Source organism: Carassius gibelio, chromosome B9, assembly GCF_023724105.1.
Source record: "Carassius gibelio isolate Cgi1373 ecotype wild population from Czech Republic chromosome B9, carGib1.2-hapl.c, whole genome shotgun sequence".
Classification (NCBI taxonomy): domain Eukaryota; kingdom Metazoa; phylum Chordata; class Actinopteri; order Cypriniformes; family Cyprinidae; genus Carassius; species Carassius gibelio.
In genome coordinates this window covers 25,697,259-25,724,342 of record NC_068404.1, presented here as the reverse complement: position 1 = coordinate 25,724,342, position 27,084 = coordinate 25,697,259, and the positions used below count along the sequence as shown (strand labels likewise).

The window sequence follows — 27,084 nt, the reverse complement described above, 5'->3', positions numbered from 1 at the left end:
CACATGACTGATCTCCATGGAAACCACGGCTGCTTCTAGAACTCGACCCTGTCTTGTTTTCAAGCTGTTACCTGCCTGGTGATGAGCCAATCACCGTCCAGATGCGTCCAAAAGCCTACGTAGTAAGACATTTGCAAGGTTTATTTACATATTATGCATATCAGATATTATGCATATCATATAGAGACATAAAGATAACTCATTTATGTTTAATTTAGATAAGAACTTTATTTTCAATGTTTACAATAAAATTCATTAGGAAAAACAAATATGGACTCAAATGAACCTATTATGTAGATATGATAAAGAGCTCAGATAATTTGATTTGGGGGGGGGGGGGGGTAATAAGAACTGTGTAATAAAAAATAAATTAAAATAAATTAAAATATTTAGGAAAATCACCCTTAAAGTTGTCTAAATGAAGTTCTTATCAGTGTATTACTCATCAAAAATTAAGTCTTGATATATTAAAAATCAATAATTTTGGCCCATACAATGTATTTTTGGCTCTTGCTACAAGTGTACATATGCTACTTATGACTGGTTTTGTGGTCTAGGGTCGCAAATGTTGAGCTCATTTTGAAATCAATCACTTTTCATTAAAACAAAAGAAAAATAAATAAAAAGACGAGGGGACTGACACTAAAAGAGACCTCATTTGTGGTTATTCAACAATTAATACACTAAAATGTATTTTATATATATATATATATATATATATATATATATATATATATATATATATATATTATAATAATAATAATTATTATTATTAATGCATTTTGTCTGCCCTGTCTAAATGCCCTACAAAGGTGTCACCCGTATGAAATCACTGGCATGGAGTGGGACAGACTCAGATATGAGAGGTTTATAGCAAGCTAGTGTGATCCAGGGCTTAAATTCAATGGCCTGTTCCACTGTGGCGGCCTCATTTGTAATTTGCTGCGGTACAACAGTCAATGCTTCCTCTTTTCTAAAAGCAGGAAGAGCTGCGGGCGGGTCTTTGGGAAGGATAATCAATTGCAACAGTGAAGTTAATTATAGCCAGAGGGATCGCATCCACAGGGCCGCTGCAGCCCTCACCTAAAAACACTCTGCTGGACTCTGCTAGACTTCATTCATGGTTCGAGTATGGACTATTTAGCCATATTATATGCACTGTACTTCACGTAGAGTAAACAGCAGGATCATTCATGAAATGAGCCTGCATCGATGCGCCAGATGGAAATATCTATGCTGCCTTCAAAATCCAACCAGATGTTATTATTAAGATGAAAATATTATTATAAAAAAATACAGAATAATTTAACTAATTATGATAACTTAAAATTATTTATGCACAGAGAATAGTATGCTTTTTATCATATAAGCAAACCAATTCCACTAGAAAACCACAGACTTGGCAATCACCACCGTCGCTTTTTCACTGATGTACGAGTCACATTGACAGGGGAATACCCAATCTGTCCACTTACACGGCAGACGCAAATGCACTTATCTGATTCACACCAGATGAAATTTTTACACATGAATGAGGCTGAAACTGATCTGACAATATCAGAATCCATGCGCGTTCTTCCTGCTTACACATGTTTTTGGGGCATCTCCTACCTGTGCCACATGGGAGGAAAAAATGGAAATGGGTCACTTGAACCATGCAATGTAAATGCAACCTTAGTTATCTGTAACAGGGGTGTTTAATCCTGTTCCTGGAGGGGCAACATACTGCAGAGTTTAGCTCCCACAAGTTGCTTGGAAGTTTCTACTGAGTCTTAAAAACCTTGATTAGCTGGTTCAGATGTGTTTAATTAGGGCTGGAGCTAAACCCTGCAGGTCAGTGACCCTCCAGGAACAGGTTTAGACCACCCTTCTTTGTCCTAAAGTCATGAATGAATGCACAGTATATTTTTCCCTCACAACTTTGGTAAATGGATGGAAAAGTTTAGCTTAACAATAGCGGCCACTGCTGATATGGACAGACATGTGATTTTACCTACTGTACCTATTTTTGATGTTATGTTGTTTTTAACAGTTTTACTTACATTTCTCCTGAGATTTGTGTTTATAATACTTAAAAACAAAGTAATGGCACACCAGAGTGTAGTCTATTCATGGAAAGTGCCAATTACACTCCTGCAAGGGTTTTTAATGGAGTAACAGTGTTCTTGGGCTGTCATACCCTGTAATCAGTTGAGCTTACTTTATTAAGGATAATAATTCATGTTAAAAATAAATAAATAAAATAAATGCATAAAAAAAACATTGGGAAGCATTTTGGTTCATGGCGCAGATCCAGTGATCCTGACCACATCTGAACATCTTGAAGGCTTGTTTACAACCGCGGGAAAGGGAGGAGAGGGCAGGCCGAGTGCTGACCACGGCCAGCCAATGATTCTGATGCTCTGCTCTCCACCAAAACACATTTATGAGTATGGACACGAATACCCCAGCGCCTCCAAACTTACTGGAGAGCTTGCCAATGCAGACCTCTAAGTCCACTAAACAAACACTCCCTGTCATCACTCCCCTCCTCTGGAGTGAGTGTTTAATGAGCATTTGGAGGGGGCATGAGCTTTGGCTTGTCAAGACCAAGTTAAACCGTCGGCCTGAGACTTGTTTCTTGGTGTGGCTCCAATGACACAAAATCAAACATGCCTATCTAATTTTGTTTGAGTTACAGCACTGATTTCAATTAAGATCGAATAGCCGCAACAACATGCAAGTTGTCTGCTTTAATCATTATTTTACTCATCAATGGCTACACACACTGAAAACTCAAATCAGTAAGTGCACTGATTTTTGAGACAGGACAAAAGGCCACAGGGCTTAAAAAAACAAGAGGAAAATTTCCAGAATCCAGGGGGAAATGTTAGATAAATAGAAATGTACTTTCTTAATCAAGTACTGTCTTAAAGAAGATGCATGATTATCATTAAAGAACAAAAAACAGATCAGGACCCTGAAATAAAGCTTTCTTCATTTAATCAGCCATCTGTGAAAGTTTTACGCTAACCGCACTGAAAGAAAAAACACACACAAAATAAGATTTTGTATTTTATTTATAAACACACACACACACACACACACAGACATATATATATATATATATATATATATATATATATATATTATAATTATATTACAATTATATATATATTGTGTATTTATTGTTTTCCAGTAAAATGTCTAAAACTAAATTTTACTTTGTTTACTTTTTTAACTGTACAAGATATTAAGACCTATTTCCAAAGAAGTTCGATCTATTACAGTATATGCTATTTTTCATATTGCAATGCTTTTTTTTCCCCATTTGTTTTTAACTTTATATTTAAAGTCCATTAGATAAAGATCCATAAAATATCTAGCACGGTGCTTTCCATTGTTTATATATATATATATATATATATATACTGTACTGTAAAAAATGTTTGCATTATTCAGATTTAAAAAAAATAGTACTACAAAAAGATAACCCGAATAAATACAAAATGCAGTTTGGAAATAATTATTTCATTTATTAAAGAGAAAAAAATTGTCCAAATCTAATAACTGGTCGTGCCACCCTTTGCAGCAACAACTGCAATCAAGTGTTTGCGATAACTGGAAATGAATCTTTCACTTCGCTGTGAGGAATTTTGGCCAACTTTGCAGAATTGTTTTAATTCAGCCACATTAGAGGGTTTTCGAGCATGAATGGACTGTTTAAGGTCATGCCACAGCATCTCAATCTGATTTAAATCCGGACTTTGACTTGGCCACTCCAAAATCTTAATTTAGTTTTTCTTGAGCCGTTCGGACCTACTGGTGTGTTTGGGATCATTGTCCTGCTGCATAACCCAAGTGCGCTTGAGCTCACAAACTCAAGGCCGGACATTCTCCTTCAGGATCTTCAGATAGAGTGCAGAATTCATGGACCCATCAATTATAATAAGTCGTCTAGGTCCTGAAGCTTCAAAGCAGCCGCACACCATCACCCTACCACCACCATACTTGACTGTTGCTATGATGTTCTTATTATGAAATGCTGTGTTGGTTTTTATGCCAGATGTAACGGGACACACACCATCCAAAAAGTTCAACTTTTGTCTCATCAGTCCACAGAATATTTGCCCAAAAGTCTTTGGGATGATCAAGATATTTTTTTGGCAAATAAAAGACGATCATTTGTGCTCTCTTTGTTCAGCAGTGGCTTTTGCCTTGGATCTCTCCCATGGATGCTGTTTTTGCCCAGTCTCTTTCTTAATGTTGAATCATGAACACTGACATTAATTGAGGCAAGTGAGGTCTGCAGTTCTTTGGAAGTTGTTCTGGGTTCTTCTATGACCTCCTGGATGAGTCGTCGTTGCACTCTTGGAGTCATTTTGGTAGGCCGTCCACTCCTGGGAAGGTTCACCATTGTTCCAAGTTTTCTTCATTTGTGGATAATGGCTCTGACCGTGGTCCGCTGGCGTCCCATAGCCTTAGAAATGGCTTCACTTCGTCAGACAGATTCTATTTAAGTGATTTCTTGATTCAACAGGTCTGACAGTAATCAGGCCTGTGTGTGGCTAGTGAAATTTAACTCCACTTTCTAAAATAATCTGGTTAATCACAGTTCTTGCATGAATTAACAGGAGGGGACAATTAATTTTTCATGTAGGGCCAGGTAAGTTTGGACAGCTTTTTACCCTTAATAAATGAAATCATAATTAAAACACCAAATCTTGTATTTACTTGCATTATCCTTGTGTAATGTTAACATTTGTTTGATGATCTGAATCTTTTTAGTGTGACAAATATGCCAAAAAACAAAACAGGAAAGGGGCAAAAACCTTTTCACTGCACTATTTATATATACACATATGTATATATATATATATATATATATATATATATATATATATATATATATATATATATGTGTGTGTGTGTGTGTGTGTGTGTGTGTGTGTGTGTGTGTACATTATATATGTATGTGTATATTATATATTACTTTGCACTTAAAAAAAAAAAAAACTCCCAGTGCAGTGAGAAAAATGACAGATGTATTAAAATGATACTCTTTAATAACAAATCTTAAATTGCATGCAGTGTAGCTACTCAAGTAAATGTATCGGATTTGAGGAATATATATATGAAATTGTGCATAGGAATATTCCAGTGATCGTATCTAATGTAAAACGTCAAAAGGAAAAGCAGGTAAAACTGAGGAGATGTTTTGTCTCAAATCTCAAATATCAGTCAATATTAGTGTCCTGTTATTTTTACATCCCTTCCAGAATTTACTTTGCTTACTTTTCATGTCATCCAGATCAGCGCTGGCTAGCATCTGAGCCTCCGCCTCGTCTGTAGGTACTTTCTGGTACACCGCAGTCTCTATGGCTGTCATGCTGCCTATACAGATGCGTTCTCGTAGGTCATAGCTGGTCCGCTGGGCTCCAGCCAGCCGGTGAACAGGCTTCCTGCGAAACCAGCTTCGCGTTGCAATACTGGCAGGTTCTGGAAGTGGGCTAAACCTGTAAAAAAAATAATAACATTTTTCACATAGAAGTTGGTATTAAATTCAACAAATAATCCAAATATACAGCAAGTAACACATTTAATTAATTTTGAAACTCCAGTGGACTTTATTTACAACTTTTAAAAAAGAACTTATAATCATTTATTAAACTAGCTACATCTTCTCAACTATACAATTTTCAAACTGAGCTTAAAATGCATTTGAAATTCAGCTTAATGCTCGCCATAGTACCCAATTACCCAATTAATATTTATTTCATTTAATAGTGTAATTACAATTAATTAGCTACATAGCTAAATTTCATCTGCAGATAATTGTTATTCAGTTCATATAGAGTAGAAATTATGAATATATTAATGTAAGAAATTATTATTATTATTATTTATTAATTTTTTTATTAAGTTAGATTAAACTCTAAACCACTGCACATCACGTTGGTGCATTTGTATTCAGTTAATATCAGAGACCCAGACAAATATACAGTCAGGGGACCCATAATTCAAAGCAACAGTCCTGCAAAAAATAATCAAAAGTTAAATGCTATAAATACATGCATAATGATGGTTTATTTGTACAGTACATATACATTTACCAAATGTGCCTATTTTTATATATGTTGCAAGAAGCCAGTTAGCCAGCAGAGGGCAATCAAATACAACTTTTCAGGTTCACGCTTTTCTTTTCTTTTCTTTTTTTCAGTGTCATGGATGAATATTTACTGAGGAATGCATTATTTTGTAGAGGGAGGTCACCTTTACAGTTTTCAGTTTGGAGCCAAATTACAAGAGGGGAAATTAATAGGACTGATAGGTCTATTAGTAAAAGTAATTGACTTTAGCTATCTTTGTTGCATTAAATGCCTATGGTCACTGTTCAAAAATAGAAAAAAGCATTTTTTTGATTTTATGTTTGATATATATATATATATATATATATATATATATTTTTTCAAGCATGATCTAAAAACATAGGTATTAGCTTGTTTATAATTATTATATCTGATCCAGATAGAATAAATATGATTGCAAGTAAAATATCTTTTCAATATCTCCACAAAATAATGATATGATGGTGAGTAAGTAATGATGGAATTATAATGTATTCTTCAATCAACCAATTTAACATGTATAAGTATTTTTAGCTCTTTATGGTTTAGATCCATACTCAATTATTAGTTGAAACCTTTACCTGTTGGAAACCTCCTCCTCCTCTCCTCCATCCAGTCGTTCTGGTGTTTCCTCCTGCTCCTCCATTCCGGCGGTGCTGGATGGGGTCTCCTCACTGCTCGGGGGTCTTTCGCTCTCCATATTGAAGCTGGTGAGAGGGAGATCGGCCGCCAGATCCTCCTCACTCCCCAAACTGAGCTGTGAGATCACAACACCTGTCAGCACCTCTCCATTACACCATCCCATATTTCTTTTTTCACACTTGAAATGGAAGCGAGACATCATGGGATACAATATACCATGCAGCAGTAAGTCATTCAGGGAAATCAGTACTAAAAAGTCACATATACATAATGCATTCTGCAAAATGAGTAATATGGTAAACACTTCAAGTTACCTGTGGTGGCTCTTCAGATGGTTCAGTGGGCGTGGCTGCTTGGAACTGTCCCTCAATCTCAGACTCCGCCCCCTCCTCATCCACTTCATGAATAGTGGGCGTGACATCTGACGGGGGCATAGAAGTCTTCTTTTTTTTCCTCTTTTTCTTTCGCCGGCGGTCCATACTGAGCACCCTCTTGCGGAAACGCTGCGGGGGGAGATGGGTGGACAGGGGGTGGTGGGTGTGGTGAAATGTATGCCGGTGATCTATGAGTAAACACAGAGACATAGAGATTAAAATCCTGTTCACTTAACCAACTACATCTATAGCAATACAACCTATAAAGTTTTAATAACCAGTCATTAGAATAGGGAAGTCCTCTTTTTACAACTATACAGATTATGACACGTTTTTTTCTGGCTGATGAATGATAAAAACATTGACAGCCAATCGGAATCCTCATAAAGGATGACTGCGGACTAATTTGAGAATAATAGCTATGTATGAAATCATATAGCTGCCTGGGACAATGGTCAATTATACAATTTAGCACCATTATGCAAACATATCTGATGCAGAATGGGCACCATTGATCAGACCATCAATAAGAATCAGGTATTCCAGAGAGCTGTGTAATAATAAGCAATGATAAAGTCTTTTAAAAGGTCACAGATAACAAGGCTGCCATAGAAACATCCCCTCTAGTGCTAGCATTAGTGAATTCCTCTCACTCAAACATCTCTGTTGTCAGATATCTCCTATTTCACAGGCTTAAGTCTTGCATGTTGTTTTCAAAATGTGCATAAAATAAACAAGCACTACACTGATCAATAAATATGATTACTTTTCAATATTCATATATTTTATACACTACCGTTTAACAGTTTGAGTTTGCAATGAAAAAAATAAATGAATACTTTTATTCAGTAAGGATGCAAATGATCAGAAGTAACAGTATTTTGACAGTAAAGTGAAATTAAAGATTTTTTCAAATAAATGCAATCCTTTTCTAACTTTCTATTCATCAAATAATCCGGAAAAAACGTTTTCAACATTTAAAATAATAAGAAGCGTTCCATGAGTACTAAATCAGCAGATTTCTAAAGCATCATGTGACACTGGAGTAATGATGCTGAAAATTCAGGTTTGTATCACAGAAATTAATACAATTTTAAAACATATTAAAACAGAAAATAGTTATTTTAAATTGTAACAATATTTCAAATTTTTTTCTGCATTTTGGATCAGATAAATGCAGCCTGGATGAACATAAATGACTTATTTAAAAACCATCAAAAAAAAAAAAAAAAAAGTTTAATGGTGGTGTAAAAGTATATCTGTTTGTTGACCAAAACAAAATTCCATTGTGTGCAATTCTGACCACAAAAATAATGCTAACAATACAAAATTAATATGAGAACTGATTGGAATTTAAAAATGGGGAATTTACACAGGAAAACCGAGGGTGTAGGGTTGAAAAGTATGACTGATTTGCTAAAAAATCACAAAGACAACCTTTTTTTTCTTTGAAGTAACACTGATGAACTATGCACAAAAAGATGGGGAATGTGAAGTAAAGGAAATATAATATAACAGAGTTTGTCTAAGACTGTGAATTTCATGCTGACTGTATGAGTAGTTCTAGCAACAGAGACGTTAATGTGTGATTTGTCCTGCAGCTGCCTCTCGGCTCCGCTGTGAATGAATCACAGGCTAGTTTACACCTCCCACTCCTGTCGCCACATGTAGATGGAAATGTGGGCCTTGATTTATCAGTGTCCGAAAAGTGACTGGCACTGACGCAGCCCCACAGGAGGCCAGGGAATGTGAGAGAGCCATTTAAAGTGTTGTCTGTACTTCTGAGGCACCTTCTGAAGAATTCAAATCTAAACATGGATTTTTCTAGCAACCTGATGCTTTGAAAACATTTAAAGCTCAATAGCTTTTAACAAGGTATGCTTTGAAATGACTGCATCTTTGACCTAATTTACACATTTATTAACATTCATCTCCAGGAATCCAGTCACAAGCAGTCAGCACAAATACTTATGTGCAAAAATATTTCCATGCATTTTGTCGAAACTGAACAGGACTCTAAGAGTGCTAACTGCCATGTGACAAACAGTTTTGGCTCAACTATGCTCAGATTCAAAGAAAATGGAGCGTGAAAATTGATATGAGATCAATACAAATTCAATCAAAATACTCTGAGGCCATTTTACATCGGTTACAGCATCGGCACAGCTACTGCGTGTTTTCATGGTAGAACAGATTTGATCAATCAATCCAGATTTGAAGGAAGTCAGAAATGCACTGATTACATTTAAATTATGAATGCTAATATATCCTATACCACCCACTGTACAGGTCAACAATCAGTTATTTTAAAACAAGTTTTAAACTTTGCCATATTCATGAGTGAAAAACAACCATCTTATAGGAAAAAGGACCAGCAAAATACTTGAAATGTTGGTGGTAAAGTGTTTTTTTAGTATTATATATTATAATACTAAAATAACACTTAAATAAATAACAAAAATAAAAAAATTATTTACCTTTAACCTTTACACCAGTTTTCATTTCAGTAATTTTAACACGTTAACCTAAACTTATCTATTTCAGTTAGTTGCCTTTTCTGACCATTAAAATTATAATGAATGATGATTGAAAATTGAGTGCACATATTTGATCCTGAACCACAAAACCATAAGTAATACAGGTATATTTGTAGCAATAGCCAAAAATACACTTTATGGGTCAAAATAAATGATTTTTCTATTTTGCCAAATATCATTGGGATGTTAGAGGGAACCTATTATGTTTGGACATAAATGGGTGTTGGCAGTGTGTGTTCACAACCACCCTATAATGATAAAAATCCACCCACTCCTTTTTTTAATTCCCATAAATCATAAGCAGTGTCTCCCAGCTATCTATTTTCATCACTGGTACTAATATGACGTCACTTTATGCTGTGTTCAACACCAAACGCGAATAGAGCGCCAAATTTGCATCTACCGTGTCTAGTTTGCCACTTGAACATTTTGAGATCAGTCGCGCGTGAAATTTGCTTCATTCGCACGTGAAATTAACTTCACAACAGACGCAAATTCGCGTCATGGGGGGGCTTCTTCCAGCTGAGTTCAGCCGCCATTTTATTCGGATAATTTTCAAAATATTACTGTTATCGTGTCATGAAATGTAGTTTTAAAAGTATTTCAGGCGAGAATGTAGTTGTTTTAAACTCAAATATGCGGTTTATTTATTAAAAAACAAATGTGTTTCGGCAATTTTGGAGATGAGCTCCATGCGATCAGCGGGAGCTCAGAGTTCATGTATCCGCCGAGAGCAGCCTTACCTCGACTATACCTTCTGACATTTGCTGCTGGCTATGATGTCTCTTTAGTGGTTCAAGTATTTTTTGGTTCATAATATGCTAAGAACTTCATTTAGACCAGCGGTTCTCAATTCCAGTCCTCGTGCCCCACTGCTCTGCACATTTTGTACGTTTCTCTTAGCACTTCAGACGTTTGTTCTATTCGAACGTAAAGTGCCCTGCGAAGTGGCATTGAAGTGTGCAAGACGTTTAATTTAAATTGTATTTATTTACAGAGGTAAATGATGTCACAGTTGTCAGTGTGTAAAGACGCTGTGCAGCACAAATCAGTGAATGAATGTTCCGAAGTGAGGTAAACTTCAACAGATTTCACCTGCTCAGGGAGTAGGGAGCAATGAACAATGAGAACAGTTAATGCATGGAGCTCACTTCTAACAAGCTGATTATCTGAATCAGGTGTGTTAAAGGGGGGGTCAAATGCTCGTTTTCACTCAATATCCTGTTAATATTGAGTACCTATAGAGTAGTACTGCATCCTTCATAACTCCAAAAAGTCTTTAGTTTTATTATATTCATAAGAGAAAGATAGTCTGTACCGATTTTTCCCGAAAAAACATGACCGACTGGAGGCGTGACGTGTGGGCGGAGCTAAAGAATCACGAGCGCGAGTAGGCTTTTGCGTTGAGAGCGTTTGGAAGCTGTGACACCGTGAGGAAAAAAACAACCAAAACAAACCATGGCTAACAGTCAGATTCAGCCGTTTATTTATGATCCAGAATCAGATTCCGAGGCTGAAACTGAACGAGAGCAGCATCAGCAACGACTCGCTCCGAGCGGGACTCGAACCCGGGTCTCCGCATGGGAGGGGACGCACTAACAAGAAGGCAGAGATATTTGAAGCAGTTTTACTCACCGCCTGCGGTTCCAACACACGATCGTGACCCTTTTTCGTTGGGACTGCATTATCCTTAAGACATAAACGATACCCAAATCCGGCGTCAAACTGGGCCATGTTTGTAAAACAAGCATCTTCGAAATGCAGGGAACAAACACAAACACTTGCACAACTCCGTTGGGCCACGAGGACTGAAAATTGAGAACCGCTGATTTAGACAACTTTAAAGGCGATTTTTTTAGTGCGTATTTAACATGTTTTGCACCCTCAGATTCCAGATTTTCAAATAGTTGTATCTCAGACAAATATTGTCCTTTCCTAACAAACCATACATCAATGAAAGCATATTTATTCTGCTTTTGGATGATGCATAAATCTCAGTAAAAAAATAAAAAATAAAATGTACCCTTATGACTGTTTTTGTGGTCCAGGGTCACATAGAATTGTGATGAGTTACACATCAGACAGTACTTACACTCAAAGTCTTTCTCATTGTAGCTGCGGCCCATTTTGTCTGCTCCGTTGATGGCAGACTCAGTGATGATGTCCCCAAACCTCTCCACAGACAAGGCCTTCTCCCATTCCTCATCTTCTTGTCCTGCTGTGGAGCCCTTCTCTTCTTCCGACAAAACCTGCAGACGAGATCATTTGAAACCACACAGTAAGTGCCAGACAGATGTTCCACGTGCTATAACACATTGGAGGAAGTAAGGGAAATAAACGTGAGGCCAAATGATTTCTTTTGGCATGCTCTGTAACAGCCAGATGTTTCATGTTCTCTCAGCTTGAACCACAACCACACGTCCATTAGCGCTTACCCAGTGCACCGCAGTTGTGGATGGGTTATCAACCATGTGTCATTATTTGGAGCCCACTGAAGAACAGGGCATTAATGTGACTAAGAAGCACCATGCAGATTCTAGGTGGGGGTTTTTTTCATTACGTCATGCTAACTTGGCCCCTTCATACAACCCCTTGGCCCCTTGAGCCTGGTCAGATTTGGTGACCCTGTTGTTTGCCATCAGAGAAATATGCTTTCTAGAATATAGACTGAAGAAGTTCAGACATCACCAGAGAGAATTTTGATAAAAAATAAAATACATTTTGTGTTAAAAAGTGAGGGGTAACAGGCACCAGACCAAATTGCTTTCTAAAATATAGAAAAAAGAAGTTTAGACATCACTACGGTTAATTTAGGGGCATTATACAGACACTCACTTGAAAATATTGTTATATAATAATATTATTATTATATAACTACTAATAATAATGCTAATATTAATAATACATATTCATTCATTCAAATATGCATATTAGTAATAATCTTCATTATTAATGTACATTAATAAGAATATTGTTATTAAGTTCATAAAAATAAAAAGAATACAATTATTCATTCATTCATTTTGTCTTTTAGCAAAGGTCAGTGACATGAAGTGCCTAACCTTTATAACTTGTTGTTTCTAATTTATTTTTGCAACCATGATACATTAACCATGAATTTCTAAACAATTTAAATATCAGATTTGTTGACAAATGCATATTTATTAAATAGGATTATAATCATAATCTAAATTGTTTTAAATTAGGCATTACTACTAATAAATGAATACTATTATATACTATTATATTCTTTTTAATAAAACATTAATACTAAACTTTTACTGCTGCTGCTGCTACTGCTAATACTAATGGAAGTCACCTAACATTTGGCTGGTGAGCAGCAGGCTTTAAAGAGCGAGGGTGGGATAAAGCATGCTGATGGGATACAAGGCTCGCAGATCAGTTAGAGTAAATGTCAGTATGTCAGCAGGAAGCCGACAGCAGCCCTGCAGCACCCCCATCAACAACCACAACTGCATTCAACACCATTTCTGTCATGTCAAACGAGCAACAAGATGCAAAACAGCCAACTGAACACAGCAAGCATAAAAGCCTACAAATCATTTACCCTGAGGCATTAAAACAAACATGATTTTTATTTTTTTTATTTTTTTTTAATAGCCACATTTGCTTTGATTCTTCAGCAACATATTCTAATGGCGTATTGGCAATTGTCAGCCATCTGCATAATTAACCAAAGCAGATGGGGAAAATTCAGCAAAACTGTAAAGAGATGGATGAACGAGGTACTAATTAAAGAAAACAAAGTCTTTTTTGTTGATTGTGTCCCTCGGCTTTGCGTAAATTAATGAGGACAACATTTCATTAAACTCTCGGTGTCTGCATGCTGTGTGCTGTTCTTTTATCACCGCAGAAGTGCTGACTTTGATGAAGACACTGACCTGTGAAGTCAAATGATAAATGGCTTGCTCTCGCAATAACAGGAGACTTGGAAATGAGCCAATGTGGGAAACAGACAGAGAGGATGCTGGGAAAGGCCACTCTGCTGTATCACACCATTTCTGCTCTTTCATGTCCACTTTTCCAACCTCTCAAATGTCTTTCGAGCAGAGCTTGGTTGAGAATCTCTTTCTTGTCTATGTGTGTCACAAAACCGGTCAAAACATCTACAAATATATTTATGGAAGGCCTAATGTTTTGCACCAAATTCAATAGGAAGAAATTTAAAATTATGTTTTGATGTAATAGTGGGACCATTACATTTTTTAGAAAGCAAATGCAAAAATAAAACATTATTTCAAATGTAAAATGTATTTATACATCATCACTACTTTTGTTGCCTTTGCTATGTGCTGTTAAAAAAATAAAGCAATTATAGTATTTTTACTGTCATGCTGTAAAAAAACTATACTGGGTGTCATGCACACAAAATACATTTTATTCAGGAATGGTTTTAAAAAACACAGAATGCCAACTTCGCCTAATCGCCATTACTATGAACAAAAGCTTGCAACACTTGCCACGCCTCCGGTGTCTTCTGATTGGCCCACTTAACTCAAAGACATCTGGATGAATTACAGTAACGATCAATTGGTGGTTAATTGTGGCAGAAAATGAAGCTCCCAATGCAAAAATCTGAATGATCTTAACACTGTGGATTAAGATATATCCACCTTATTTTTCCTGTAAGAGCGTGCTACGTGGCCATTCGTAAATTTTATGTGCAAGGCTTCTGGTCTCATCTGCTTCCAGGTAATTTTAGCTGTACAAAACAGATGGTTTTGCTGCTTGATTCTGCAAACTAGTGTGTCTTACCATATTATATTAATTATCTTAATTATGAACACAGTGGTTTGTAGCCTTAACATTTGCTGCACTGTTATTCTTCTCAGTGTTTTCCGGTAGCCGCTAATGAACCGGAAGTCTTACACATTCACAGACAACTACTATATTGAAAAATAAATTGTATTATATATGTACAATATAAGTGTAAAATGTTTTTATGAGCAGCTGTGTAACATTGTTCCTTTTCTCTACCTCTCTGTTTGGTCATTCATTCTTTGTTTCTCTCAAATAATTGCCCCTTCTTAATTACCATAATGTAACAAAAGAACAAAACAAACAAACAATGAGGGGCTTTTTAGAATATTACTTTTTCAACAGCATTTCCCACCATTTCTGTACTCATTGAAATCTAGGGGCCCAAACAGCATTTGCTCTTGCAGTTCTCTAATTGTGCAAATGAGCGAGACTGAGTGCAAGTGCTCCTAATAAAGGTTACGGATTGCAGCTCTCTTTATTTCAACCGTGAGGTGAACAGAATGACAATGGGATTCAGTGAAGGCTGACAAATGTGTTTGCCTGCTGCAAGCAAAGCACTCTGGGTAAACGGTAGATAGAGTTACATACGTCACAGGCGGCTGCCTGCTCTGGTGAGAAGGCATCACAGTGCCAACATTTCAGTGATAGAAGATAGGGGCAGAATCGGGAAACATCCTCAAGTCAGGATTCGAACTTGAGATGCCCATAGCGCTGCATGCTACCCAGGCACCAACTCTTCATAGTTTAAGACTGAAGACAATAACAGACCAACACATCCATAATCAGGTTTCATTTTAATTCACAAATGCATCCATGAATGATTTTCCCTCACTGTAAATTAGCTTTGTTCTCTTTTTGTGATTGTATATCCTGTTGGATCAGAAAATATATACATAGCGGTAACAAAATATTGCAGAAATACCTCTAAAGCAACATAATTGTGAACTTGACAAATCTATATAATTACATTTATTTCTATATGCTATATTCTATATACAGCCAAGTATGTATGCCAAGTATACAGGCACCTGTCTCTCAAATGGACCATTGACACACTATCTACAATCTCAATTAGGAATGTCAATTTTTTCACTTGAGAGATAGGTGACAGTAATGCACTTACAAGTCTGCAATCCTCCATAATGCAAGAAGAAACCCTCACGTGCTTGCTGCTGTGAAGCGCGTTCACAAGAGTTCTAACAGTTCATAATTTGGGTTCTACTGAAGAAACAAAGTTGCCTACATTTAGGATGCCCTGGGGGTAAGCAGATAAACATCTAATTTTCATTTTTGGGTGAATTATCCCTTTAATTCAGGCAACTTTATCAGTTGCGTACAGGATGCGATGACAATGTAAGGGTCTTTGCATTTTAATGTTTTTGCAAGCCTATGCAATTGAAGCCAATGCTGTACTGCAATTACAAATATTGCAAGCAAATTTGGATTTAGTATTTCAGCCATTTTACTCACTATTCTGGATTTATGAATGCAATTTTAACAAATGACTAATAGCAAAGAAAGAAAATCATACTCCGTGAACTAGCTTAATTTTTTTTTTTATTTTGTGGTTGTATATAAACCTGAGAGGATATTAAGTTCATTCAATACAGTATCAATATTAGTTCCTACTCTTGAAACAATAGTGCAGAAAACTTAAATGACACTACACTCCTCCATGGTGGATGCCTCCTGTAGGCCTGGAATTTGCTGAAGGAAATTGATCATTTCTCCTCAGACTTGAATTTATGTTCAGGGACAAAGTATTTATTTCCTTCAAGAGGAAGAAAACTACATGTAATGTGATGTAACAAATCAGGAAATCCTTTATTTCCCCTAGTCTAATTAGAAATAGTTGTCTCCAGACAAAAAAAACCTGAAGCAAATCATTAAGTCATTTACCAGCAATCTTAGGAAGGTCTCCTGTCACCTCTGTGCTTGCCTGCTGCATTTTGTGTTCTGAAATGGATACGCAAAAAATTATTTCATCATCATCTTAACCTTGTACCCACATGCACAGTCTCATCAAGTCTTTCTGATGCAAGCAGGAGTAATTAAAAACCTTAAGGCTAGAGAAAAGAAAGCAGTATTTTCTGATGAAAATCTGTAAAATCTCTTGACAAATGTCAACAAATTATCATTTTGAATATGGCTTTGAACAATGAAAATGTATTCAGTTAGTATACATTTAATTAGATACTGTAATTTCTCACCTGCATATACAAACATAACATTCTTGTAATACAAAACAATTGTCTTGTACTGATTAATCAACTATGAAAGTAAAAAAATATTATTTAGTTAGTATTTCTGTAGGGCCTGATCTTAAAATTACAAATTTGAGCATTTGCTAATCAACACAAAACTACAATTATGAATGTTTAACAATGAAACGTTGTTGCCAGTGATTGTGTATTAGATGATAATACTGCTGCTACACACCCAAACTGCTTACTTCTGTATCTTCTGACAAAGCCATCTTTGCTTTCATTTAGACTCATTACATTCCTCTACCTAATGTCAACTTTGTTGCAGAATTTTTCCTAGAAAGGTGTGCAAACAGCTACAAACTGGTATGTTTTTTTGTTTGTTTGTTTTTGACTCTTGATGTGACATGACTCTTCATTTTCCACATAGTATTCATAATAGATTCAGGCATGGTTACAGCAGTACCATCATTTACAACCATATTGTGCTGTTGCTGATATTGAGTGCACGACAAAGAAGTAAGTCCCAAGAATAGCCTTTCAATACTACAGCCACAAAGAGCACAATAGAGCCAGGAGCTGAGGTAACACAACATAATACAATTCAACAATAATCGGCAAGGAAAGATCAGAAATGGGTAGAACTTATACAAAAGCAAAGGAGAGCCTATTCACTTAATAAACAAGACACAGGTAAACCAAATTAATGATTTAGGGCAACTCAGGAAAACTATGGCTATGTTCGAAATGGCTTACTTGCTTACTGCATACTCCTTACTGCCCAGTACACAGTGAATACTGCCTACTATTTTTTTTAAAGAATAGTTTGGGAAACAGTATATGACAGTATTTAGTAGTATGCTAAAGTGTTATTACATGACAAAACATTAATTCAGCACAGCTGCTGAGGTTGTTACCTCACAAATAAATGTACTAAAAATTATTTTTACAAAGGCTTGGTAATTAAGGATTCATACTAGTGAACGATGCTTTATTGTCCTATCGAACTCATTTCATAATGAATGAACTTTACACTGAACAGAACTAATAATAATTGTGTAAATAGCAGTTAGGTGGTAGATATTTATATTTCAGTGCTGTAGTACATTATAAAACAGTATGCAATAACAGTGTGCTTAAATTATCATTCTTAAAAATATTATTAAATGAATGCAACTTTATAGGGACAAAAACCCTCCCTACACCTATACTGCTGACCACCTAATAAAACTTTTTTTTGTTTCTGTCATTTCGGTGATTAATATTTTATAAACAAGGCCTAGTTTGACGCTGGATTTTCTCATCACTTGATACTGAAAGATGGAGCGGTCCCAACTCCCAACCTTAAAGAATCCCGGTTGTGACAGTTCTGTTTTTGCTTTGTCAGCATGGTGCATGGAGTCTAGATTGATGTGGAAAAAAGCAATTTAATGCAGTTTGACAAGGTAGCAACCAAAACTATATTTTATGTATTTATGTAGAGATTTACCATCTTGACAGAGCCCTTGGTCCTAGTCGCATTTAGAGGACCTAAAGACTACAACATAATGTTACATAGTCTACGGTTGTTAACAGCTCTAAAATATTAAAAGGCAAATAGCAAAAGTCAAAACTTAAACATGTCAAATAGATGTGCAGCCTTTAAAACTCCATTTAAAGGCCTACTACTTGAGTTAAAACAAAAATAAATAAAGAAATTCTAATAATAAAAACCTCATTAAACGTTTCTCCAGCACATGAACATTATCTATAATGTGTCTTGATCATGAACACATCTCATTTGATCAGTTTAACACTAGTTAAACAGAAAACAAACAGAAAATTAAGAAGGTTCATTACTTTTTAAAAATAAGATTGAAAAGCAGAGACTTGTTTTTATAATTTTTTTTTTTTTTTCAAAACTCCATACGCTGAGGACATCTGCTGGTTGAAGTCACAACAACAGTGGCAACAAGGCCACAAAATATGTTGAATTACAAATCATGTTTCAAAAAGTGTCGTCTTTGACAGTATTACAAAGTGTTAGCAATAATGTCCGTAATTATCAGCATCAGATAATTTGTATAACATGTAGTAGTTTTGGTCAAATCCATGACTTTGTCAAGATTTGTGAATGTTTTTCAGCAGAAGCTAAACAGAATACTGTGTGAAACAGTGGCACACAGCCTCAAATAACATAGCTATTCAAGTAATTAATCAAGTAAAGATTAAGTAATAAAGATCACAGCACATAGATTTCTGTTTTTACTAAAGGCCCAATCACTTTTCACAGAGAAAGCATGCAAATATTCATGAGGGTGTTGGAAAGCAGTTGTTTTTCAGTCTGACAGCCCTAAGGTATCGCATCTAGTACTTCTGATACTGCAGAAAACTTATTTTATTAAATTGTTTAATTATTATGTTAAAATCCACTAGAAATCAAAGTACCCGTACTACTGACATTCCACTGAAAGTGCAGGTATGTCTGCTAAGACTGGCCTGCATATCAAGTGACTGTGGAGGCCCACCAGAGCCCTTTGTGTAAGTACAGAATACTCATTCATTCTCACAGTCACTATTAAGTACTGACCTTTCCACGAAGCCAAGGACAGAGAGTCAATCCCTGTCTGACACTTAGACCAAGGCTGCAAATTTAAATAGAAAAAAAATATTATTTTAGATGTAAAATTTTGTATTATTATTATTATAAATTATTTGTAAAAAGAAATTTATTGGCTGTAGTATAAATCACTGAATACAAATATCACAACACATATGTTAAAGGGGTCATATGATGTTGCTTAAAAAAAAACATTATTTTCTGTAATGCAATGTGTTTATGCGGTTTAAAGTAAAAAAAAAAAAAAAAAAAAAAAAAAAACATTATTTCCACATACTGTACATTATTGGTTCTCCTATATGCCCCGCCTTTCTGAAACATGTTTTTTTTCCAGTGCATCGTGATTGGCCGAATACCTCAAGTGTGTGACGAAAATGTTTCGCGCCTTACCATACTGTGATGCCATGTTCCGTTCAGAACACTGATGCAACAAGAAAAAAACGTTAAAACACATTACAAACAAGTTATTTGTTGCATCCAGTGGGGACATAATTACTGATTATAATTACTTAATTATAATATTATAATACTGTCTTTTTACATGTTGCGTTGCATTGTGCCATGCTGCGTAAACATAAAACCATGTCTGGAGAAATGATTTTATCTATACCCCCCCTTGATTGTAAAGCACTTTGGGTGTACAACAACACACAATAAAGTGCTATATAAATACATCATTCATTCATTTATTGTGTAAGAAGCATGCTATATCAATAAACTAGACTTGCCTTACAGCTCAATGACCTCGGCAGAGAGAACAGACAAGCTGCTCTACACATGTGGCTCTTGACAACATTGCAGCTCAAAGATGCTGCCAAGAAGTGATGGGAGATGAGAATGATGTAAAAGAGATGTTTTGCTTTTGCCTGTAATCGTGAGTCATTGCCTTATAAACAACTTCATTAGCATCATTAAAGACCTGCAAGCAGAGACACCTTCTTCTCCTTAAAAACACCAGATCACCCTGCTCACTGCTGGCATTTCACTAGCACACTACGGCTAGATTCACAGCATCTGCCCTTTCACACAGTACCAGCCATGACTCACCGTCACTATTGAAAAATATTTCATCACACGGTTTTGAAAAGAGAGATTTCAGGCAGAAAAGGTCTGCTTCCTTTTCTCCAGGATTTCACACGTATGTCAAAAGCAGGTCAAATGTGCGTTCCTGAAGCAATGGAGCTGGACTTAATTTAACTTTAAATTAATTTATATTTATTTCATTATTTATCGAATAATGAATCCCAAGCCGTTTCATGTTGACGTCAACATGAAACATTAGCTTATTGCCACTCACTTATTTGTCTTTTCACCTTGGTCTGAATGAAAATGCAAATTCATTCTGTGATGAGAGGGGCGGGGCCTGGAGCCGTGGGAACAGAGCGAGGCTGGTGGAGTGAGAGTAATAATGAGCCACACCAGCACCACTCACCAGTCTCGAGTCCCACGGAGGAGCTCCGGAAGGACAAAAGGAGGAGTGACAGCAATGCAAGACAAGAGAGGACCAGACCTGGGTTTTATTCTGTGTTTTAGTTTTGTTTATGCTTATTTTATTACTAAAGATTTATTAATGTCCGCCGGTTTCCACCTCCTTCTTCCCGACTTACAAAAATTGTTACATATTCTTTGCCACTAGGTGCCGCTTTTGGAGTGGTAAGAATAGCTGTTTCCCTGGTAACGCTGTACACAAAGCAGCACTGTGCTCACAAACTCTCTTTTAATTAATGACAGATGAATGATGAAATGAAAATGAGACCAATCGGACCAATCACTGCAGACTAGCATCATGCAAAGGAGGGATTTGTAAAAAATTAATCGTTGAACAAATTGTTTGTTCGTCATTGAGCAAATAAAGTAAAAATAAATGCATATTATAAAACAATGAAAGTGTTTTGTTTTTGTTTACCTTGAATGCATGTCATCCTGTTGTTGGGGACTCCCAAAACCAAAATATGAACCTTTCATTAGTGACACTTTTATTTTCCTTCCTTACTGGTTGCATGCAGCAACATTTAACACAACCAGTGAAGTATGTTTTAATAAAACAGCCAGAAAGACTCACAAATTAGCAGTCATAATAATATTGTTAACAATAATAAAAATAAAAAAATTTACTAAAATTATAAAACTACAAATTATGAAAATTTACATAAATTTAAATAAAAATTGTAAACTTAAAATTTTGTCTAAAACTGACTGATAAGCTTATGTTGATGCACTAAAATACATTTTTAAGTAAATAATGAAGTTGGATTTAATACATTTAATGAAACATTTAAAATTGATAGCATAACTAGACAACTAAAAACAAGATAGTGCTAAAAGAAAAGTGAAAAAAAACAATAAAATAATTTAAAGCTAAATATAAATATGTAAAAAAATATAAAAATCATGACAAATGACTAACACTTAAATAAATTAAAAAAAGACAATTTAAAAATAAAAGCTAATTAAAAATATGAATACATATTATAGTAGTACATAATATAAAAACAACACTGCAAATTAGTCTCAAACTCATATAATTTTGCATGTAAGGTTCATGAGACTCAAATTCATAAATATGTACTATACATTTATATATAAATGTTACAATTAAAAAAAAAAAAACATTATTATTATTTTTTTAACTATATCCATAATATAAATTATTACTACAAGAATTATTAAGGAACCAGAATTGTTAAGTTGTTTCGCTAAAAGCATTGAAATATTCTCAGGGATTCTCATCTTCAACTGACCAGGAGATGATTATCAAGAATAGATATTTTAGTTATCAAGATATGTATAAGAATCAAACCCAGTACTTTCCCAGTATGCATCAGTCTATTCGAGCATGCAAGTCTGTTTACAAGTCATCTAACTTGAATCATAATAACATGGTCTGTTTCTGTACAGTAAAACACATGCTGTAACTTTTTTAAGTAGAAGATCAATGTTGGCCCTCCCAACCTGAACAGGTGGCATCAGGATTGAGGAGGGCAGTTACCCCAGCTGCACACAGCAGTATGAGATCATCATCGCCATGACAACATGAGCTCAGACCACTGAGAACAGAGAGATCCTCGACCCCGTGCAGTGTAAACACTGATAACACAGCGTCTAGCGGAGACCTCAGGGGACCGATTAGGACCTGACATCTATTCCAGGGACAGTCCATCCTATACTAAGATCTCATCTCTTATTTCTCTCATAAACATGCTAAGGCTTGGGGAAATGTTCATTTATGTTCAGAAGGCATAAACTAATAACCTCAGGATTGATCTGATATGAAAAAGACTTTGATTTCCTATTGGTTAGAGACATTTACTTTGCAGTTTTAACTGTAGCATCTCCCACTGCTGTAATACTCATTATGATACAACAATGTTCACAGCACTGCTACTAAAAGTAAATTATATTTTGTTGTGAATTTGCCTTCTGGATTGAATGTGATTAGATTAGAACAATTAAGCAAATAAAACGACATAACTAAGTGAGTGTATTCTGATCCATGAACAAATGACTCTTTTGAGTCAGATTACACACAGATTAGATGAGTCAGATTTAATCTGATTAAATTACACACAATCAAAAAAATGACTAAATTAACCCAACTCACTTTTTGACAACGTGTAGCTGAAATATGATAGAAAACAAGCATTGTGTGTATGTTGTGGCCAGTTCACATGCGTGCGGAAACACTGTGCAACAATCATACTCTATTTATAAAATGTCCTGTCCTTTTTCAAGTGAGTTCAACAGTTTGGTATAGGGACTCACTGGCTCTCAGTCCTCCATTCACAGCAGAGCTTCACACATCCGTCTGTATAAGGTGAAGGAGCGTTTCTGAGTCACCCTTCTGGACCGCAATGCAGAGGTGTAAATTCAGCCTGACTGGTTTTAAACAGCTTTATACCACATTACATGTCCTGCATTTCTTTTGCATTTGGGAAGCATAAAGTCTGTGTTGAATGTGAGATAAGAGAATTGTTGTATAAATCTACCTCTGTGTAATGCATATGTAGCATTTAGTACTTCGAAGTCAACATGAAACGCAACAAATTTCACTTCCATATTCAGATTGAAATATTGTAAAAAAAATTAAAAAAAAGTAATAAGCACTGGAAATAAGATTAATTTTAACATTTTAATTATGAATACAAAATTCTACAAAAAAGTGATTGATTGAGAATATATGATATATAAAATATGAAATTTAATTAAAATCTTACAAAAAATGTGTGTGTGTGTGTGTGTGTGTGTGTGTATGTCTGACAGACATATATATATATATATATATATATATATATATATATATATATATATATATATATATATATATGCAAAATAATATAAATTAAACGATTCTTATATTAATATAACAAAATATCTTTATTTTATTTTGTAAAACTGTACTTATATGCCATTTTATTACTGTTTTGCTATATTATTGATCAAATGCATGCCGTCTGGTGAACTTAAAGAGATTTATTAAAAAACAAAAATGTAGAAATAGAAAAATCACAATTATGCAACTTTAGACTAGTAGTGCATATGTTGGGTAACCAAGCCAATATTTTTATGATTGAATATGATGAATATATGTTGGATGAATACTATTTCATATATTTAATATTAATATAAATACATTTTATCTTTATAAATAAATAAAACATTTATTTACTTATTGCTTATTTATTATCTTTATTTGTGTCTGTGTTTTTTAAGCTTTGGTGCTAGGTTTTATTAACTCAAAGAAAAAAATAGATTGAAAAAAAAGAAGAAAACTAATTCCAAAATACTGGGGGATAAATATGTCCTTATAATATAAATGATGTATAATGAAATATGAAATGATGTATAATGAAAACTGAATGAAAAACACATTACTTTTGACTGTTCACACTGAAGTCATACAGAAAAAAATTTAGTCTGAAAATGTAATTGCCGTGGAACATCATTTCCAGAAAAAAACATGTTCAGAAACATGAGCTGTATGTCCTGCTGCCACTGAATTTTATGGGAAGTATAAATACCATTTGGTCAAATATTTCTGTGTGGGAAATCAGTGCGCAGTTCTGGGCTGGACTGAAACATCAGTGCATCAATCATTGAACACTTTCTGTTTACTCCATCTGGCCAAATCCTCTCACTTACTGCTATTGATTTCTTCATTCCATGTTGATTTTTGCCAATTGAAAGAGGAGGCACTGTTTGTGGGGAGTCTGCATCAACATACGGAATGCTAATTATTTCTTTAGAAAACAATAAAGTCACAAATGTACAGCATTAACATGTTGATTTTGTCTTGGTTGTAATACTACGACTCCTGCACACTATTTTATCACTAAACATTCTCTCTGCTGAAACATGATATGAGGATCTCTTCAGCACAGACACAGCATCCCAAATGGCCATCCACATGCAGGTCAACACCAGGCAATTAATCTGCTATCTGATGCCATGGTGAGCAGATTGCTGCCTGAAACGATCCAGCCACACTTACTCACAATATGTCAGCTGAGTTCATGAAAACAGGCCCTAAATGCTTCATGTGTGGGTACTAATAATTACTTTATACCACTTACTATGATGCATTAAAAAAAAAAATCATAAGGAATCAAATTTTCCCGAACAATACATAACGTAACTAAAACCATAAAAATAAATAAAGATGAATACGTTCAAATACAGCAACATTTATTGATAATTATGAAACTTGGCCTGTATAGTATAAGTTTGTTTACACAATGTAGGTAAAAAAAAAGGTAACTAAAACTTAAAAACTTAAATTCATACTTTTGTCCTCAGAACTGACTTTGTATGATGCAAAATCAGAAAATTGCTGAAATCTGAACTGTAAGATTTAAACTCAGAATTCTAAAAATAAAACAATAAATGTGAGATTTAAACGGAGAATTCTGGGGGAAAATATCTGAATTGTTAGATGTAAACTGAGAATTACTCGAGGGGAAAAAAACAGCATTGCAAGATCAAAATCAGAATTCTGAATTGTGAGATGTAAATTCAGAATTTTGAGAGAGAGAAAAATTAGATACAAACGGAATTCTGAGGGGGGGGGGGGGGTCTGAATTGTGAGATACAAACAGAATTTTGAGGGGGGGGGGATCTGAATTGTGAGATGCAAACAGAATTTTGAGGGGGGGGGTTTGAAATGTGAGATGCAAACGGAATTCTGAGGGGAAAAAATCTGAATTGTGAGATGCAAACAGAATTTTGAGGGGAAAAAATCTGAGCTTATCTCAACATAACAAAAGTGGTTTTCTCATTATAATGGCTTAATTTTCTTGTTATCTCGACATAGTGAAAGTGTTTTGTTTTTTACAATGATTGTTTGATCTACTGTTCCTATAGTATGAACTTACTGTATATTTCAGCAAATTTTGCTTCGCCTAGTAATAACATCTACATTACATTAATAAAGGCTGATCAATCACTGTTGATATTTCCAGAGACAGTACACTAAACTTTTTGTTTTTGTAATTAACATGTTTAAATGATCAAAGCAACACCGCAAACACAGGCAGAGCGCCTTCAGAAGTATGCAGAACTATTCGAAGATCTTTTAGAGCTGCTTGGATTAAACTCACTTTTAATTTTCCCTTTATCAAATAAAATTATATATAATTCGTCATTTTAGTAGTCATTATATACTGTGACAGATATCATGTGCGTTACAAGCTTCTGTTTGAAAAGAGCATTAATGTGTAGTGTTTGTGTGTTCTTGTTTTTGTGGCATATCAGGACACAACTCTGTATAATGACATGGGTATGACACCGGGATTACAAGGAGAGGGTGACTTATGAGGACATAACCCATGTCCCCATTTTTCAAAACGCTAATAAATCATAAAGAATGAGTTTTTTTGAGAAAGTAAAAATGCACAAAGTTTGCTGTGAGGGAATTAAATTAGCCTACACTGTAAAAAATATGTGTAATTTTAACTGTAAAATTTTGTAAAAACGCTACGGAAAAAAACTGATAATAGGTTAACAGTAAGTTCCCGTACTATATACAGGGAAAAACTGTAAAAGATCTAACAAAGCATTTAATGTAAATTTACAGTAAAATTCTGTTAATTATACAGCTTTTAGAAGTAAAAAAAGAACAAATCAATGTATAATTTACAGTCTAAAACTGTAAACTGATATTCCCAGAATTCCCTGCGTGACACTCCACGTTTGAAAGTATTTTGTTTAAATAATCATGTTTTTAAATAGTTCTTGTTATCAGTTATGTACATTTGAGCTTTATGTTACATCTTCTGTTGCTTAATGAAAGTTTTTTGCATTATTTAAGTATCACGTGTGTTACCATGATGGTGTTTTGTGTTTCCATAAATGTGCACCTTCTATATGTTAATATATACTTCTGCTTGTGGTGAAGCTACTTGTGATGAGCTTTGATACTTCATGTGGCTTTCTCTTATACAGTACCATCTTTATTATTATGGTGGTTGTCAGTATTTTCAAGGTACAAAACAGATTTAATTTTGTGTGTTGTTGAATTTACTGGTTTATATTCACATTTTCTTGTTTGTAAATTACAGCTTTATATTGTAAAATTAACAGTTTTTGACGTAAATGTGTTTACAGTTTTCTGTATTTTTACAAAATTATTCTGGCAACCACAGCTGCCAAAAAGTTTTTGTAAAAACAACAAGAAATTTTTTACAGTGTATACACTTCACAAATAAATCACATTTCTTATCAACATGTTTAACAATAAAGATTAATAATAAGGAAAACAGGCACATTACAAATAGCCTACATCATTGAAGCCCATCCTACTGTAGATAAACAGAACATCCCCGCTTATTAACTAACAATCATGTA

The 27,084-nt window shown here is 34.9% G+C and overlaps 1 protein-coding gene across 1 annotated transcript in view; it reads right to left on the bottom strand.

The window, feature by feature from the left end:
- Window positions 1-27,084, bottom strand: part of LOC127964610 (anion exchange protein 3-like) — a 63,066-nt gene that overhangs the window by 32,594 nt on the left and 3,388 nt on the right. The window contains exons 2-5 of the mRNA XM_052564871.1: window positions 11,753-11,909; window positions 7,064-7,311; window positions 6,689-6,864; window positions 5,275-5,495 (exon numbers count right to left, since the gene is read on the bottom strand). Of these exons, the coding sequence (XP_052420831.1) occupies window positions 5,275-5,495; window positions 6,689-6,864; window positions 7,064-7,311; window positions 11,753-11,909 (802 nt within the window). The remainder of the gene's footprint in view (window positions 1-5,274; window positions 5,496-6,688; window positions 6,865-7,063; window positions 7,312-11,752; window positions 11,910-27,084) is intronic.